This window comes from Neovison vison, chromosome 10, assembly GCF_020171115.1.
Source record: "Neovison vison isolate M4711 chromosome 10, ASM_NN_V1, whole genome shotgun sequence".
Classification (NCBI taxonomy): domain Eukaryota; kingdom Metazoa; phylum Chordata; class Mammalia; order Carnivora; family Mustelidae; genus Neogale; species Neogale vison.
Window position 1 is genome coordinate 4,497,671 of NC_058100.1, and position 18,609 is coordinate 4,516,279.

Sequence of the window (18,609 nt, forward strand, 5' to 3'; positions counted from 1 at the left end):
AAATTATTTCTCCTCCTTTCTTCTATCTGAATAGTCCCCTCATATTAGTTACCTGTCACGGCATAAAAATTACCCCAAAATTTGATGGCTTCAAATAATGAATAATGATTATCTCATGGTTTCTGTGGGTTAGGAATCCAAGAGCAGCTTAGCTGAGTTGTTCTGGCTCAGGGAATCTGTGAGGCTACTGTCTAGATTCTGGCCATCTAAAGTCTTGATGGGGCTGGAGGATCCACTTCCAAAACAACTAGCTCCCTCATGTGACATTGGTATGAAGGCTTAGTTCCTCAGCACGTAGATGTCTCCAAGAGACTCCTTGACTGTCCTCAGAACATGGCAGCTGGCTTCTCCAAGGCAAAGACCACAAGCTCTTTTATGACGTAACTTAAGAAGTCAAACGCCATCGCTTCCACTGTATCTTGCCGGCTACCCTTCTATCAGTGTGGGAAAAGACCAGACAAGGCAGGAGGTGGTTAACTGGGGCCATCTTGGAGGTTGACCTCACACCACCCCCCTTTCATATCCAATTTCCAAATCATCAGGTTCCAGGTGTGAAATGTGTTTACACAAAGGAGGATCAGCATACTTAAGACACTGAGAATTCTGACTACAGTCCAAGGGCCCAGGAACTCAGCCCCAAGCAATCCTTTGCCTTGATGGGACACAGAGAGCAGCTTGGAGCAAGGAATTCTCTGACTCTGACTTCCCCTCTAAGTGCCACTGGCATCAAGCCCGACTGGAAACTGGGACCTCAACATGAAACAGAAGTAGGTCAAAATATTTTTATGGACTGGGGAAGGGGGAGCTAGAATTCCCCCAAAACTGTACTGTAGAGCTTGTCAAGGAAAGTTACTTCTATTGCTTCACAACGGACAGAACAACCAGAAGACGGGAAGACTCCTGTCTTCATAGGACTTTTCTGGTGGTTCTAACCCAAGCTTATCTTTCCCCCACTGACTCCTTTAGCACTTGTTATTTTTACTGCACAATTAACTTTTTAATACATATTATCTGATTGTCTTTGATGAGTAATTCAGTGCTTTATTATACATTATGAGAACAATTACACTGCAGTCTAAACCCTCTCCAGTACGTTGTAAACTCCTTCAAGTCAGGGACATTCAGCTTGTTACTCGGCTCAGCGTCAGTGTCAACAAACCGTTCTCCAGGAATGTGTGTGTCCCCCTCAACACACACACACGCATTCACACACACCCACAATCACACACACCCATACAACCAAAGAGGAGGTCGATGAAGAGCAAGGCTTATTGATCGTTTTTTACAAAAATAGCCATCAGACGCAGCCAGGATCATACTGACACAGTCATTCTTTCCTTCAAAGCGCAGACAGGTAAAACGCGCCCCTCAAGAAGGCGCTACGCGACACCCAACAGAGCGACACGCCCGTGCGTGGAAGAAGCCGACCATCATGCGTCGTCTCGTACTGCCGAACACTCACGTACACCCCCAGAAACGTGCAGGTGCATTCTCCCCTCTGCGTTCCTTTTTTTTTTTTCTTCATTTATTCACTCCTTCAACATTCTTGAGCACCGTGCATTAGATTTGTGGGATTCAAAGATGGAACAATGCAGTCTTGGCTCCCACACAAAGAGGGAACCCTCATCCAATGAAATAACAGTTTCCTGGGCGTACATATTTCCACTCCTGGGAGAAGTGAGCACAGAAAAAGGCTAAATCTTGCTGAGGGTCTGGTAACACTCTACAGAGGAGAAAGGAAAGGAAAATCAGTATTGGGCTGGGGGAGGGTTATGCAGAGTGCCGGCACGGCTAAATCACAGAGATCTGAGCCAAAATACATCACAGGGGGGTTTTCTTTTCAGTTCAAAACTCCCCAGACCCAAGACAAAAAATTAAATAGCATGCTTGACCATGGGACACAGCCCAAGGCAAGGACGCTGGGCCCTTTTCACCCAGGCTCTGTTAAAAGGAAGGGGCACAGCTGTACAGTAGAAGGAAATTCCTTTTTTTTTTTAATTTTATGTATTTATTTGACAGAGAAAGCATGTGCACAAGCAGGAGGAGCAGCAGAGGGAGAGGGAGAGGCAGGCTCCCCACTGAGCAGGGAGCCCGATGTGGGACTCGATCCCCGGACCCTGAGATCACAACCCGAGCCGAAGGCAGAGGAAATTCCTACAGTGTGACCCAACTAACCTTTCTCTAAGGATGTCCAGGCAGATGGAAGTTTGCACTTCTTCCCCTGCAGGAAACTGCACAAGTGGAAAGTCACAGTTAGGGGCTCAGGGAAGAAGAGAATCTCCATCCCCCTCCCCAAAAGTGTCTTCCCTCTGAAGAAGACAGGTTTTGAGGTAGATCTCAAGGAAAAAAGGAAGCAGCATAGGGTGTGGGGAGTGAAGGCAGCAAAGAAAGAAGAGTAAGACAAAGGGACCAAGAAAGGTTCAACTTGAAAAGTTCTCTTTCCAGTCTTGTCTCCAGAGTCCGCACAGCCAGCGACCCTGGGAGCCACAGCAGGCAAGGGGGGTGAGCAATGGACATGGATGGGCAAGAAGACTGGTCAGGAGTTGGTGGAAGTGGCAGTGCCAAGGCTCAGATCGCAGGGAAGGGGAGGAAAGGGGGGGATCGCAGAGCTCCTGGCTCCTGGCAAGGGTAGGTGGGGGCAATTCTTCAGCCTCATCTGGGCAACTGGTAAGTGGATTTTTACAGGGTCAGAGGAGCCTCTGAACTTGGGGGAAGAAAAATTCCTTTTCCTTTTTACTGGAACCAGATCTTTAAGTGGTCAAATGTGTGTCAGGGGCAGGTGGAGACAGGGGAAGAGGAGTGTCTTTACAGCTAAGTGCCCTGGGCTTGGACTCAGAGAGGCCTTGGCTCGCCAGCCCAGCCACAAACTAGTCGTGTGTCCTTGGCCAAGTTAACCAGCTTGTCTAAGCCTCAGATTACGTGTGGACCAAAAAGACACAAAAATACCGTCCACGTGTGGTTCTTCAGAAAGCCCTTGGTGCAGGGCCTTGTACACAAGCAAATTGAACAAGGGTTAACTATTTTCATAATTGTAATTAGTCTGCATCCCTAGAAGCACATTTCAAATGAGGACCCAGGGAGGTTAGATCCCAGCCAAGATATGGTGTTCAGAGCTAGGTCCCTACATTCTACTAACAACACCGAGGAACTCTGGTCTCCCCACCGGAGAATGAGAGCCTGGAAGTCGTGAAATGTTAAGAGAAATTAAGAAGTCCTTCAGTTTAACACAGATGATATTTGGGAGTGCGAGGACAGCCCTGTGAAGAGGCGGCATCCTTCCCTTCCATTCAACTTTAGGAAACAATACTGGGCATTAAAGATGCCGGCACCAAGCTGTTTGGTTTCAAGTCCCCAGACCATGACTCACCTTGCTCAAGTCCCCGAACATCTCTGCAGCCCCAGTTTCCCCTCTGTAAAGCAGGGGGATTAGGGGCACCTGGGTGGCTCAGTGGGTTAAGTCTCTGCCTTCAGCTCAGGTCATGATCTCAGGGTCCTGGGATCAAGCCCCGCGTTGGGCTTTCTGCTCAGCGGGGAGACTGCTTCCCCCCTCTCTCTGCCTACTTGTGATCTCTCTCTGTGTGTCAAACAAATAAATAAAATCTTTAAAAAAAAAAAAAAGCAGGGGGATTAGATAACCTGCCTCATCAGATTACTGTGGCAGTTAAATGAATCAACACAGGTAAAGTGCTAAGAATAGTGTCTGGCATATAGCGACTGCTCACTAAACGTTCGTTCTGTGTCGTGGGTCGCTATCATCACTGGACTGTGATTACTACCCCGGGAGGACTTCAGGACAGCAGATGCAGCCAGTAGTTCTGATTAATCCCAGCCATGGACAAGGAGAATGGTCCTCGCACAGTGGCGACCGCCCTTACTGGACAGGTTCACCAAGTCACTGACAAGGACCAGTCAGTCACCGCAGAGGCGGTTCCTCCCCCCGAGAAGGAACCCTTGGGCGTCCACGATGAAGGAAGTCAGACCCCCAAGAGGCCAGGCCTGGGGAGCGCAGGGGCCGTGGACACTGGCGTAATAACCGCCACCCGCCGCCAGGGAGCAGCAGAGCCCGACCCCGCTCGCCTCCTCCGCACTAGGCAATTCGTCCTTCCCTGTGGGTTTGCCTCCCCGCTATTTGGGTAGCTCCACCAATCCCCGTGCGCACCGTTGCGGTAATCCCGCCCAGTCCTGAAATCCAACCAGTCAACGAGTGCGCTGCTCCGGACCGGGGCCGGGTCGCGGCGCCCGTCCTGTCACTCAGAGCTCCGGAGTCCGCGCTCCGGCCCCGCCCCCGAGACGGCTCAGCCAATCCCCGCAGCGGAGTGGGGCGTCGCCCGACGGGGCGTCGAGCCCACGTGTCCCAGGGCGCGGGCGCGGGTAGGAGGCGCGGGACCGAGACGCGCGGGACGGAGGGGGCGGCGCGCCGGCCTGTCCTGCCGCAGCCATGGGCGCGCAGCCGCCGAACTTCTCGTGGGTGCTTCCGGGCCGGCTGGCGGGGCTGGCGCTGCCGCGGCTCCCCGCGCACTACCAGTTCCTGCTGGACCAGGGCGTGCGGCACCTAGTGTCCCTGACGGAGCGCGGGCCCCCGCACGGCGACAGCTGCCCCGGCCTCACGCTGCACCGGCTGCGCATCCCGGACTTCTGCCCGCCGGCCCCCGAGCAGATCGACAGCTTCGTGCGCATCGTGGACGAAGCCAACGCGCGCGGCGAGGTCAGCGGGCGGGGCGGGGCCTGCGGGCCCGCGGGGGGCGGGGACAGGCGGGCAGGAGGCGGGGCGCGGGGCCGTCGGGGGCGTGGCCTGCGGGTCCGCGGGGGGCGGGGGCGGGGACGGGCGGGGGCGGGGCCCGCGGGGACGCGACGGGCCGCTGGGGACCCAGGCCGATGGCGGGAGCGCAGGGAAGCAGCGAGCGCTGGGAGCTGAGGGGCCGAGGCTGGAAGGCAGAGGCCGCCGGGCGCTCGCCGGAGCCTCGCGCCGTCCGGATAGACGGGATCCACGTTTCTAAACCAAAAAGAAGCCGGCCCAGGGCTGGGGGCAAGCAGCCCAGGGGCCGAGCTCTTGAACCAACTACAAGGCAGGTGACGGCGGCCTCCAAGCCGCCCGGCGCAGGACAGCACTCCCTGACCGCGATGTCCCTTCTCGCCCCGGAGAGCCTTAGACCCCTGCCAGGTCCTGGGCCTGACCCAGAAGAAGCAGGTGTGGGGACAAGGAGATGGCCTCCCCCGCCCCCCGGCAGGGCGTCGGGCTCCACCCCACCGAGCTCTCTCTTCCCAGGCCGTGGGGGTGCACTGCGCCCTGGGCTTCGGCCGCACCGGCACCATGCTTGCCTGCTACCTGGTGAAGGAGCGGGGTCTGGCCGCGGGGGATGCCATCGCTGAAATCCGGCGCCTCCGACCTGGCTCCATCGAGACCTACGAGCAGGAGAAAGCCGTCTTCCAGTTCTACCAGCGGACTAAGTGAAGGGCCTCAGCTCCAGTCTGCGCCCCAGGCCCTGACCCCCGTGTTCAGGAGGCGGAGACGCGGACAGGCCCTTGAAGCGCTCAGCCCTGCTGCTCCCGCTGGCCGGGGAGACTGGGAGACCGCGCGGCTGTTCCCTGCAGGCAGGTCCTGACCAAAGAGACAGGGGCAGCAGCACTGGGGGACAGGGGGGCTCCCTCCGCTGCTTCCCTGAATAAATAACTTCTGAGAACCAGCCCACAGTGCACGGCACCCGCAGCTTGCCGAGCCTCCCGGGAGCCCTGTGACCTGGGGATGCCATCAGGGCCCTCCCTGTCCTGTGGGGGAGGTAGCTAAGCCTCGAGGCCACGCTTCTAGAAAGCGGAAGGGTTGTCAGGCCCTCTGCCTCTGAAAGGTGCTGAGACTCTGTTCTCTGATGATCTTTGATGTGTCTCCAGGGGAGCTGACCAATGAAAAGGGCACAAATTCCCAGCAGCCCCAGGTCTCTGATGCCCACAGACCAGGAGAGCCCCTGCGGATTCAAACCCTCCCCTCCCAGTCAAGGCCCCTCTGCCCCCTTGTGTGGCATCTGTTAGCCCTCTCGAGACCGAGAAGGCCTGGTGCTCATAGGGAACCTCCATCTCCAGCTCCCAAGGGCTGGGCGCCCCTCACAAGCCGTGGGCTGCTGCACCCAAGCGAGCAGCGGCCCGTTATGCCGCCCCACACCTCACACTGAGCGAGGCTGGAACTGAGCCAGCCGGGGTGCTTGTGCCGAGAGGATATTTGGTGGGTGAATGAAGACACTGAGGGCCACAACTCTTGGCCGTGGTTCAGCTGTTGCCTTCACTCCCAGCTGGGCCCCACCCTAGCAGCCCTGGCACCACGCTTTGGGCTTTGAGAGACGGGATGGGTGGGGCAGACCAGCTGGACAGACTCTCTTTGCGGTAACCTCGGCCTGCTCCGTGGCAGGCGGGCTGGACAAGGTAGTGCCCATCTGTGTGCACCGGGCTTTGTTAGGTGTGGAGGCTTCCCAGCCCAGCGCGATGACTCACAGCCTCCTGGAGGAGATGGCGCAGACCAGGTCCAGCCCCAGACGGTGGCACTGTGAGAGATGTGCGTCCCAGAGGCAGGGGAGACAGAGCGGGAGGAGGCCAGGGTCCCCCGAGGCCCCCATCCTGGGTCGCCTAGGCCAGAGGCAGGTCTAAGGCACCTGCTCCTGATGCATCTCTCTCCTTTGCACCATTGCCCGTCCAGCTCAGCGCCCGTCCAACACACACAGTATCGTATTGGCCAGAGTCTCCCCCTATGTCTCTGGGAGGGGGAAACAGGCTGTAAGATGCCTCCCCCTTTCTTCCGAGGTGTGCCAGAGCTAGGGACTCAGTTGGCCATCCTATTCCCTCCGTCCCCACCCAGCCCAGCCAGGTTGGGGGGTGTGGGGAGCCCCCAATTCCAGGCACACAGGCTGCCACAGAGACGTGGGAAGCAGCACAGAGATGTACTGCACAGAGAGGTACTGAAGTCCCCCCATCCTACCTACGGCTTCCCGGAAGCCTCCCACAGCCCCTTCCAAAGGGGAGCGCGCACGTGTGTGTGTGTGTGTGTGTGTGTGTTCAAGTGAAGGCAGGAAGCATGCGGATGGCCCACTTCCTGGATGCCTTCCCTCCGCCTACCAGGATGGAAACCAGAGGCCAGAGGCTTGACGCTGCACCGAGTTCCCCTCAGCTCTGCTGTTGCCCCAGCACGTGGGACAACCAGGCCTCGCACTCAGTGCCCTCCCGAGCTCCCTAGCTCCATCCGCCCCACATCTCTGCACTGCAGGAGAGGAACCTGCCCTTCCCTTCCTCCCAAGGCTCCTTCAAAGGAGACAGAACATTTTTCTAACCCCATTAGAGCCCTGTGTGCAGCCTCCGTCCCCATAATTTAAGCAGATCTCCGCTGCCTCAAGAGTTCCTCCGGGAAATAAACATATAATTATGTGCTTAAGGAAATCGGTTTTTAAATAAGTAAGAGTTGACTTGAAATGGAAAACTCTGCCCTTCTCCTTCATCTACCTTGGGAGGTGAGCCTGAGGCTCATTCTGGGTGCATCCCCACCCCCAAATGTTTCACCTGCTCCCCACCTCCTCTCCCGTCCATGGCCAGCAGCCACGGCTTCCAGGCTGGCCGTGACCCTTCCCCATTCTGCCTTCACCGAGGTGATGGGTGGGAGGAACGACCCACGTCCACTGACAAAGGACCTTTGCGCCCCCTCGCACCAGGGTCTATTCGCCTCAGTGCTGCTGATCGCTGGGGCTGGAGACCTCTGTTGTGGGTTCTCCTCTGCACTGTGTGGTGTTCAGCAACATCCCTGACCTCTGCTCACTAGATGCCTGTAGCATGTCGCCCCCCACCCCGCAAAAAAAAAAAAAATAGTGACAGCAAGAATGTGCTCGGACATTGACAGATGTCCTCCAGGAGGACAGAAGTGGTCCCAGTTGAGAACCACCACAGTAGAGCAACAAGCACCAGGTGCCACCATAAGCTCCCATTTCCCATGGGAACATGCTTGGGAATTTCTCCCTCCGATGCACCATCTTGTGGGGGAGAAAGGACCAAACAGCATCAAACGCTCACCTTCTTGAGTGGTGCCCAGTTCCCAGCTCCGGCCCCACTCCTCCAACTGGGTGGCTTTCCAAGATGGCGACAGACACCATTACCTCTCGACATTCGGAAGGGTTTATTTTCTGTGAGCGCCTGGGGGCACAGCTGCAGTGACACAGACTCACACCCCCGTGTCTTCAAAGTTCCATTCCTGTTTGTTGTCTGCAGTGTGACTTGAGTTCCCTGCCGGATGGAGGCTGTCGGGAGGGAAGACATCCCTCCGTGTCATTCGGGCGCTGCAGCCGTCCCCTCCTTGGTTCCTCTCCCAGAGAAGTGTTCTGATGCGCAAACAACTGGCATCAGGACAGGAGGGGCACCAGCCACTCTGAGACCCTTCGTCCCGGGCCTGGTCCTTCTGCGTCCACTTGATCCAACCGTGCACACACACACAGGTTCTTCTGCTCTGTGGCCCCAGGTTCCGTAGCTGGCCCCCAGGCATGCATCCCCAGCACACAGCCTCCTGCTGCGGAGATCAGCCTGCGTCGTGACCACCCCCAGACCTCCCTTGGAGCTCAGCCTCCTCAGCACCCTATTGCCATCCCAAACACATAGAGACCTGACCCGCGGGGCGGCTCCTCCCCATCCTCCCCCAGGGGAAGGAAACCCACTCCTGCATGGCGCCCCTGCCCGCCCCCCAAGACCCCTCCAGATCTTCCCAGGGATGAGCATGTCACGGGGGCCGGGATCTGATCCAAATCATCAACCATCTCCCGGAATGAACTGCACTCATTTGCCAAGCCTCCAGTCCAACCTTCTGCCGACTGTGTCGCATTCTTTCCAAGAAGGAAACCGAGTTGGTCTCACAGGATCGTTTTGTCACAGAACAACACCAGTTACCGCTAATATGTTTCGCCCTTGTTCATGACTGTACTCTGTTTACTTAGACGGTTACAACTGTCGTGTTTATGAAGCCCTACCACAGGGCAGGTGTTTTTATGTACATCATCACATCGTGTCATTTTATCCTTACAACCACTCTGCAAGATCAGGTATTTTTCCCTTTCCAAGGGTAAACTAAGGTGTATGGAACTGGCTGACTTTGCCCAGTGCCTCACACTTGCAGTGAAAGAGCCGGGATCACATCCAGACGTCCCTCCCGCCGGGACTTCCCCCCCGGCTCCGGTGACACGGGGCAATCTGCCCTCCTAGTCAGAGCTTGGCATCAAGGACCATCTGACCAACTCAGCCTCCGGTGGCTTCTCTCCCCACCCTCCTAGGAGCCCAGGGAGTAAACATCGGACACCAGAGCCAACACATGTGAGCTATGGGCTGTGCCTGAAAACGCAGCCCGAGCATTTAAGTCCAGAATAGCGAAGCTGACTCATCAGGTCACTTCGTCCCCTCCACGACTACATAACTCAGGGCAGACGTCGTCCTCACCCAGCATGACAATCCGGAAGCACACGCCGATGGCACTGAGCCTTCGCAAATGTCTTCTTGTGTCTGATGATTTATTAAAAACTCTAATATTCTTTCGGTTTTCGTTGTTGTTATTTGAGCCCTTAATGCACGCCAGGCACTGTACCAAGTGCTTTATAGACATCATCTCACTTAATCCTCCAAACAACCCCATGGACAAGGTCTTCTTATAACGCCCAGTGCATGTCTGAGTAAACTGAGGCCCGGAGGGTTTGAGCCGCACACGCAGTCACATAGCCAGAACAGGATTCAAACCTGGGTTTATCTAACTATAAACTGCCTTGTCTCTTGGGAGCCGAGACGAGACTTCGTTGTCATTGCAAAGTACAGAGCAGCATCTGTGTCCCCCAGAAGCGAGGCCCTGGGACTCACAGGCCGTTAGTGGGACCCGGGATCACCGCCCCCACCCCGTAGACGGGCAGTGCTGCTCTGACCCGGGAGTGCTGACCTGCGGCCCGGCCACCAGCCCAACAGGCTTCCGCCCCCACACCTCCCGCTCCATCGAAACGATAGTCCCCTGTTGATCGAGAAATGAGTTATATGAGCACTTCCGTCATTACTTTTAAATTTTTCTCCGGCTATTTTGGATTCAAGTCATACTCTTGAGAAGGCGGCACGCTTGTCCAAGCAAGCAGAAGGTGGCACGGCGCACGTCCACGCCTGAAGTTCATGACTTATTTGCAACCTTGATAACGGAATCCTTTGTGCCAATAAATTCCTTAAATTGCTTCAACCACTCTCCCACCCTATTTTTCCCTCGACTTACTCTGTCTCCATGGTTATGTGATCGTGAAACAAATTGGTGATGTCACCTCTGAGCTTTCAGTATGTAGGATTCAGCAAGGTGAACGGTTCTGGGATTCTCCCCTACCTTTATACTAAAGACACAGCTGTGTCTCCCCGACCGATACATATGGAGTAGGGACTCTGCTCCAAACCCAAGGTGGGACATGCGGACAGTCCTCGGTGTGGCTATCCCATGGGTTGGGGACGCGCCTCACCTCCTGCAGGGGGTTCTACATGCCCTTGGGCTCCGCAAGCCCACTCCAGGCAAATTCGCCAACTGGCGTGTTTCCCCTAGACAACTTCATGCGGTCTAGTTGGGGCTGATGCAGCCTTGGGCCGTGGAACAGGGTTAAATAACCACACTGAGGTCAAGCCCGAAGAGAGAACTATGCCATTTTGACCATGACTTGTGAGGCCCCAAGGAAGCCAGTCCCTTCCTCCAGCTCCTTCCTCCCTCTGCCGTAGACCTTGTTCCCCGCTCTCCCCGGGTAGCAGACCCCAAGACCACCCTCGCTAGAGGGACTCACGGACGAGCTGTCCTCCTCCCAGTAATGGCTCGCTGCAGCGAAAGGACACCGTGACAATCAGCAAAGGGGAAGGCGCACGGGGCAGAGCCCAAACCAAGCGGGCACGGGCTTCCAGGGGCATCCCAGGGACAGGCACCTCTCCCGAGGACGGTGCAAACATATACCACCCAACGGCGCAGTTTCCCTGAACCTGGGTGCCGCGGTGTTGTTGGGGGCGGGTCCGTGGGCACACAGCTCCTGCAAATTGACCTTAGGCGCTCAGGCTCCAGCCGCAGAGGTCAGCCTTGATCCTGCATGGCCCCCAGCAGCCCGCATATTCACCACCACACTGTGAGCACAGACCCTCTGCCTGGCCCAAGATCTAGGTCCACAGAGAACTTCTTCTCGGGCAGGATGTCTCCAGAGCTCAGCGATCAGCTCGCAGGAGCCGGTTGAGACGCAGGCCTGACGAGCTTGGGCACGCGTGAGGTTTGGCCCAGCCAGCCTGCTGAGTCGCCCCAGTCCTGCACACGGCCAGGCGTCCTCGACTCTCTCCACACGACAGTCAGGGCAGCCTGCCGGGGAGACATTTGTCCCCAACTCTGCCCAGCTCCCAACTCCCACTCCCCACTGGTCTCAGCTTAACACCCTTTCCCGGGGAAAGGTTTCCAACCGCCCCCTCACATACTCACACATATTCCCGAAGCATCTGTCCTTCTACTTCCCGGGCCTGGCTCACCTATGATTCATCTCACCGTTTAATGCCTCCCTTTCCTGCTGGAGTCGAAAGACCGTGCCCAGGCTGCCGGCGCCCAGCACGACGCCTGGCACTCGGACGCTCGAGAAGCACGTGACACCGGACCCACAGGCCAGAGACGCAGAGCCGGGCGGGATAAATCCAGGGGATGCATCATCTGGGGTTGGGGGGAGCGGGGGGGCACATGACAGGTGCATGTCCGCAAGTATGATGCCAAGATCCAGGACATAAATACTTAAGCCATGTGGGCATGATTGCAGACAAAAGAGGAGTGTGTCCGGTCAGATTCAGGAAGTTCACCTCCCGTAAGAGGCGCGTGGTAGCGTTGGAGAGCCAAGGGATCTATACACAGGGTAGGTGTTGTTAAACCGCTGGTGGTCTGTGTCAGGGGCAGAGTCCACACACGGCGGCTTAGAGAGGTGGGCAAGGTGAGTGGGTGGCCACGGGGGTGGGGGTAGATGCTGGGAGGAGCTAAAAACCCCTCCCAGGGGCCGCAGAAAACACAGGGTTGGACTCAGATGGTGGAGGGACGGAAGGGTCAGGGTTACATCCGGTCTCCAGCGTGGAGACGCCACGGGCCTTTGAGCGGAGGACAGCTCGCTGGACTCCATTTGTCTCAAGTCACACCCAGACAGAATGGCCCCATTTCTGAGCGACAGGATGGTGCTTTATGATTCAGCGTTGCCAAAGAGAGACAAGGTCTCAACGCGGCTGATTTTTAAGACTTTTCAGAAGATACGCGTTAAGTAAGAACCTGCTTTCCCTGCTTGCTGCAAGTTAATGACTTTAATGCTTTGCCAAAGAAAGTAAAGGGGTTGTTAAGTCCGCGCTCGCCCTCTGGGCTCGCTGGTTATGACTTTTTAATGCTTTTCAAATGGGAAAGGATCTCAAGCCAGTGTCATCTGCGCGTGCCGGAAACGCATCTTTTAGATGGCCGCTGGTCCGGCTCCCGCGCCCACTGCCCTGGCTGGTTCACTGGCGTCACATCTCAAGTCTTGGTGTGCGCGCAGTTCACCCGATTCAAAGGTCCGCGGGGGGAGGGGGGGAGCTGCCTTTAGTCCAGGGCCATGGTATTTGTCCCCATTGTCCCCAGGCCAAGGGCGTCCTGTGAGCTCAAACTTTCTACCTTAGTTGTACCTCCGGCTCCCATTATGTCTGTCCCTGACCTGCAAACTTGTCTTCTTTTGACCCAGTGGTGGTCAGTCTGTCAAATTCAGAGGAGCCAGGCAGACCGAGTGGCATGTTCTCCAGTAGGGGCAGGGTACAGGGTGTGCCACGGGCGAGTGATGCCGGGTCCCCAAAGGCCGCCCCCACCAAGGGAACACGCAGGCCTCAGAGGAGCCCAGGCAGCCGTGGACACCAAAGCACCCTGAGCCCCAGAGCACCTGCGGCTGGCACTCCCCAGAGGGAGACCTAGGGAATAATGGGCCAGCCTGGGCACCCAGGGCTCCCTCTTCTCCCTCATGGGAGCCTGAGGAGCTCAAGACGGAACCAGACGGGGACAGCAATGGTGGGCGGCCTCCGAAGCTTGCTCCTCAGTCCTGTGGGTCCTGGATCTGGCCCAGCACTTGTGCTCAAATCTTCCAGGAAGGGAAGGAGCCTGGGTCGCAAGGAGAGCTCTTGGCCCATGCAGGTGTCAGGCCGTACCCTTGAGAGCTTAAGGGTGACCTTCAACCCACTTCAATTCATATTTCTGCTCATCTGATAACCCAGAAGCCACAAAGGAAATCATGACAGCAGTGGGGGGGGCAATCAGAAAGGAGTTAGGGAAATACAAATTAAAATAGAAGTAAGATATGATTTTATTTATATAACAGGGTGGACATGCACATCTACCAAGTCTCAAAACACCAAAGTTTCCAAGGCTGGGGGAAAGGGAACTCTCATGTTGCCGGAAGATACGCAAATAGGCACAGAAGGTTTGGAGAGTGATGGGGCTGGCTCACCGGAAAGTTCCATTCACTTCACATCTGTATGTATCTTCTGGACAAATTCTGCATGTGAGCAGCCTGGGACCATGAATGAAGCTGCTTATTTATTCACCAAACCCCGCACCACGTCTTGAACACCGACTACACGCCAGGCACACTTCTAGGAGCTCAGAGCTGAGCATGAACAAAAAGCAAAACCATCTGCTGTCCTGGAGTGTATGCACAGCGCGGTTTAAGGCCCGACCCTGAGAACGATTTTGAAATAAATTGTTAGGACAGGGGTGCCTGGGTGGCTCAGTGGGTTAAAGCCTCTGCCTTCAGCTCGAGTCATGATCTCAGGGTCCTGGGATCGAGCCCCGCATCAGGCTTCCTGCTCATTGGGGAGCCTACTTCCCCCCTCTCTCTGCCTACTTGTGATCTCTGCCTGCCAAATAAATACATAAAATCTTTTTTTAAAAAATTGTTAGGACAATGGATGGACGGTGAACTAGGTATATGGGCTTCAGCACAGGTTTATCTCGGAAACGGCATTGGACACTTAAGAAAGGAACCTGCAGAGATGTGGTACGGAACCATCTGTGTGAATAAGAGCAAATGCAGATGCGGACATAGTGCATAAAATTAATGCTTGGGCCCCACCAGACTCAACACAGGAGCCGGCTGGAGCGTTGGGGGTGGGGGAGAGTCGGTGAAGGCCTAGGGAGGAGAACTTCAAGCAAACTCTGGAACGTTTTATTTCCCCAAAAGAAAAGTCCAAAGCGAATACCCCCGTTAAAATGCCAGCATTGTCCTCTCTGCCCGTGAAGCGCGCCGGTGTTTGTCTTCGCATCCCGGGGCCTCGTCGGTTTGAGCTCAAGGCGGGAAGTTGTTGGTTTGTACAGCTTTCACCTTAGACAGGAGCTCGTTGGGAGAACTGAGGCCACGTCCCGCAGAGACGCAGGGCTGGAGCGGGCGGGCGGCAGGCTCCGGTCCGGCCCTCTGGGCTCCCCGGCAGGTGCGGGCGCGGCCGGGCAGGTGCGGCCGGGCAGGTGCGGGCGCGGCCCCGGTCCGGCGAGCGGCGAGGGGCCCCCTGGCGGCGAGGCCGAGCGCGGCAGCCCCGACGGCGCCCGGTTCGCAGCAGGTGCACCCAGCGCACCGGGCGCCCGCTGGCGAGGCTGGAGAGGCACCAGCGCTCTTCCGAAATGCGGCTTTTCAGGGTCTACCCTGGAGAAACAGGTACGTGCCAAAGGAGACGTGTACCGATGTTCTTTGCACGGCGTTCAGAAGGGCCACAAGCCGGAGGCGGCACACTATCCATCCTCGGAGGAGCGTGTACCGGATAGAAGGCTGGTGGCGGCGGGAGTGACAGCTAGAGCCACGTGGGTCAGCACGGACCGTCGCCCGAGCCCTGCCCCGTCCTCCCACAAGAAAATACCATTTATGTAAACTTTCAACTTGCCCCAAATACTGTTTATTGCAGACGGACACACACACGTGTCCTGGAAGTGTAGAAACAGACATGGCAACGGCGGACGCCAAGGTCAGGGGTTACTTCTGGAGGGGAGACAGGACGCTGGGGGAGGGGCGGGACTTTAAATGATTCCGTACTACTTTATTTAAGGAAACAAAAATCTAAAGCAAACATGACATTTTGGAATTAAATAGAGCGGGGGGTGGGTACCCGGGTGTTTCTGTTATCCGTTATGCTTTCTTTATTTTAAGATCTTATTCATTTATTTGAGAGAGACAGTGCCAGCGAGAGAGCAGAAGCAGAAGGAGCAGCAGAGGCAGAGGGAGAAGCAGACTCCCCACTAAGCAGGGAGCCTGACATGGGCCTTGATCCTACGACCCTGAGATTATGACCTGATCGGAAGATGGACACTTAACCGACTGAGTCACCCAGGTGCCCTCCAGTATGCTTTCCAGAATGTTTAATGCCATTGTACACACACACACACACACACACACACACAGGAGGAACCCCAGGTAGAGGGAAGAGCCAGTGAGGGCACAAAGGAGGGAAGAAAGGAGGAGAACCCAGGGGGCATCCCCAGCACAGAGGAAGAAGACCGTGGCCTCCTGTAAGGCTGGAGAGGGAGACGGGGCCCAGCCCGTCCGCAGGATGCAAAGGAACATGCTGGAGAGGCAGTGGAAGTTTCCAGCAGAGGGTATTTACGCTGGGTCTGTTCATATCCTGAGTAGTTCCCATCTTTCTTCTGTGTGAAATACATGGGAGCAAGCCCGGGGGGCAGGAGGAAGGGAGCAGGCTCTCCCAGCAGCATGGGCCAAAGCTGTGAGGGCTCCCAGGAGGCAGCGGTGGTGACGATGGGGAGAGTGAGGGACTCTGAGGCACACTTTGGAGAGGGGCCTATAGAACTGGGGGAGCGATCCTGGCGAGGGTGACCCTGGAGCTTCTGTTGGGGTCACTGCTGCGAGGCGGAGGGCAGTGGAGCGCTGGCGTGGGGGTCTGCGTCGGCTCTTCTTTTTTCCCGGGAGGAGGGGCAGGCAGGGCTCTGCTTGGGGCACGCTGCGTTCCGAGTGTTCGACAGCCCCCCGGGGGCGGGGGGAGGGCCTTCCTGTATATTCCTGTCTGAAGTCCACAGGAGAGGCCGTTACCTCGGGAGACAGGAATCTGGGGCCACCACACATGGTTTAAAGCCATGGGACTAGGGCACAGTGAGAAGTGGACAGAAGGGACAGAGCAGGGGTGGGGAGGGCGCCCAGGACAGCACTGGAGGACCTGTCGCCCCACCATGCAGTGTCAAGAAGAGGAGGTTCTGGCCAACAGATTGAGAAGGAGTGGCCAGGGAGGTGGGTCAGGAAGGGCAGGATGGACGCCAGGGAAGAAAAGCCATTGGGGAGGGAAGCAGGGTTCAGCCTTCGAATATGCCGTGGAGCCCAGTTTTCAGAGGGTTGGAGCTCAGTGGGTGGGAACTGCCACAACTGAGTCGTTGTGATGCTGAGCGAGGTGGTTCAGGTGTGGCTGTCGAAGCCAGACCTTCCAGGACAGGAGGGGCTGTGATCGCAGCAGAGGAGACGTGGACGCGGCTGACCCTCGAGAAGCCAGGCTGCGGTGGGAGGGGAAAGGTGGGGTGGGAGCTGGAAGGGGGCGAGCCAGGCCAGGGGAGAGGTCTGTCTCGTTGGGGAGGACGTCTGCTGGTGCATGTGCAGCTGAGGACGGGAGCGCAGGAGGCATTAGCGGGGGAACAACGAGAGGAGAGGAAGGCAGGGAAGAGCTCTTAGAGGAGGGAACAGAGCAAAACCCAAGCCCCAGGATGATGCAGCCGAGTGGGGGTTCCTGTCTGACCACCTGCAAATGCCCCAGTCTTGCCCAAACATTTCACTGCCTCCTCTGAGTTTGTTCTCGCCCCCGGGCATCCAGCTCCCACGCCCAGCGTGCAAAACCCTTTAGGGCCACCTCCCCTAAGCACACATCTCCCAGCCTTTCCGCTTCCATTTGGGCTCCACGTCTACCCAGGGAACTGGGGTGAAAATATGCAACCTGCAGAAAATGAAATCTGACCTATTTTATGCATTCTGTACAAATGCATGAAATAGATTACGCTTGACAGTGGTAAACAGGGAACCGAAAAAAAATCCAATTTATCACCTTAACTATATATTATATATGCTTTTCTTCCCCGATCTCCAGGAAAGAATGTGCCTCCACCCGCTTCCAGCCCTTCTGCAGAGCTGTCCCCTACTCTCTACACCCGCCTTTGGTGAACAAGACAAACGTGGCCTGTGCCCTCAGCAAGCCAGCAGTCCTGGGGGGAGGCATGTGATAGAAATCCATGCCAGACAGACAGATGGATGGATAGACGGATGGACGTGCTATGTGCAGCCACAGGATGTGTGTGCACCTGACCCCACCTGGGTGGAACACAGTCATCAAGAATGTTATATAAACTGAAATCTGGGGCTTGACCAGGCTTTCGCCAGACTGGCCGTGGTGGGGGGCAGTGGGGAAATTATACACAACAGAAATACAAAGCGTGTGTGCTCACACACACACAGCCCTGATCGCTGTCATCCCAAAGGATCATATTTGGGGGAACATTTTTGCTGAGCTCATTTGCACTTTGGGGCAAATCAGAATCATGACACCGCGTTTCCGACTTGCACAGCGGGGTGGTGAGTGATGCTGCCAACCAACACAGGCGACAACAGAGAAGGACCAGGTGGGGAGGCAGAGGCTGGGTCCAGTCTTGACATATTGAGTTTAAGGAGCCTCCACCCCATGCCTATTATCCTGTTACCCCATGCTCAGTCTAAACAGAACTTTCTCTATGCACCCCATTGCCACACAGATGGGGAAGCACGTTGGGCGTTCCTAATCAGTGGATGCTAGGTGAGTTTCCCCGACAGGAAGGTGCTCAGTTGACCCTGAGCCTAGCATCCAAATAATTCAGCAGGGGAGGTGGCCAGTTCCCTGGGGGACCTCCACTTCATCTGTGCTGCTCCTTTGAATCACGAGCCCACCCCCATCTCCATGTCCTTACTTTTCCCGTCCTGCACGCCCATTACATTTCACCCCCCAGGTAAGCTGTTTCATACCCCAAATGCGGGATTGCAGAATGTGTTAGAAAGATGCGCTTGGGACTCATTGCCTTAGAGGCCGTCACTGAGACCACGATCACAGATGAGAATACTCCTGCTCGAGTGCAGAGTACAGAGAGAAAGGTCCTGGGGACAGGGTCCACAGAACTCATTCAAAGTTGCCAGAGGAGGGAGGCTGAGAGAGCCCGAAGGAGCACGGCCAGAAAACGGGGACGAAAACCGGGAGAGCCCTCCCGTGCCTTGGTGCCTGGTGTTTAAGAAAGGATGGGGTTGTCTGCAGGAACAATGGGAACAGACAGACAGAGCGAGAACAGACACCGTCCACTGGATATGCCGAGACAGAAAAAACTAGAATGATGCTGAGTGTATGCGGCTCCTGAGAAGACGGAGGGTGGGTTCGCTTTCAGGTGGAGAGGCGAGCAAGTGTGCAGAATGTCATGTGTGCGACAGCGTGATCCTCTCCACGATGCTAGAAGTCAGAGGTCATCATGGCCTGGTCACAGGCGGCACACCTGAGTTCAGGGAGATTAAAGCCACTGCCCCAGGTCCTCTCCTTATTAAGCAGCAGATTCTGGACTTGAACCCAGATCTATCTGATCTCAGA

At 56.3% G+C, this 18,609-nt stretch overlaps 1 protein-coding gene and 1 long non-coding RNA gene across 2 annotated transcripts; one reads left to right on the plus strand and one right to left on the minus strand.

Moving 5' to 3' along the window:
* Positions 1-1,705: 1,705 nt before the first annotated feature.
* Positions 1,706-3,393, minus strand: LOC122918063. Its single transcript, XR_006386547.1, has 3 exons — positions 3,368-3,393; positions 2,176-2,231; positions 1,706-1,723 (listed from the first exon to the last, which is right to left on the minus strand). It is a non-coding gene; the product is annotated as an uncharacterized LOC122918063 (long non-coding RNA).
* Positions 3,394-4,438: 1,045 nt separating this feature from the next.
* Positions 4,439-7,411, plus strand: DUSP23 (dual specificity phosphatase 23). Its single transcript, XM_044266659.1, has 2 exons — positions 4,439-4,705; positions 5,267-7,411. The coding sequence occupies exons 1-2, from the start codon at positions 4,439-4,441 to the stop codon at positions 5,450-5,452; spliced, it is 453 nt and encodes a 150-aa protein (XP_044122594.1). The 3' UTR covers positions 5,453-7,411.
* Positions 7,412-18,609: the final 11,198 nt, after the last annotated feature.

Excerpts from the sequence above, each read along its gene's own strand:
- DUSP23 (XM_044266659.1), top strand. The coding sequence starts at position 4,439 with ATGGGCGCGCAGCCGCCGAACTTCTCGTGGGTGCTTCCGGGCCGGCTG. Across the intron at positions 4,706-5,266 it reads AAGCCAACGCGCGCGGCGAG|GCCGTGGGGGTGCACTGCGC; the intron begins GTCAGCGGGCGG and ends CTCTCTTCCCAG.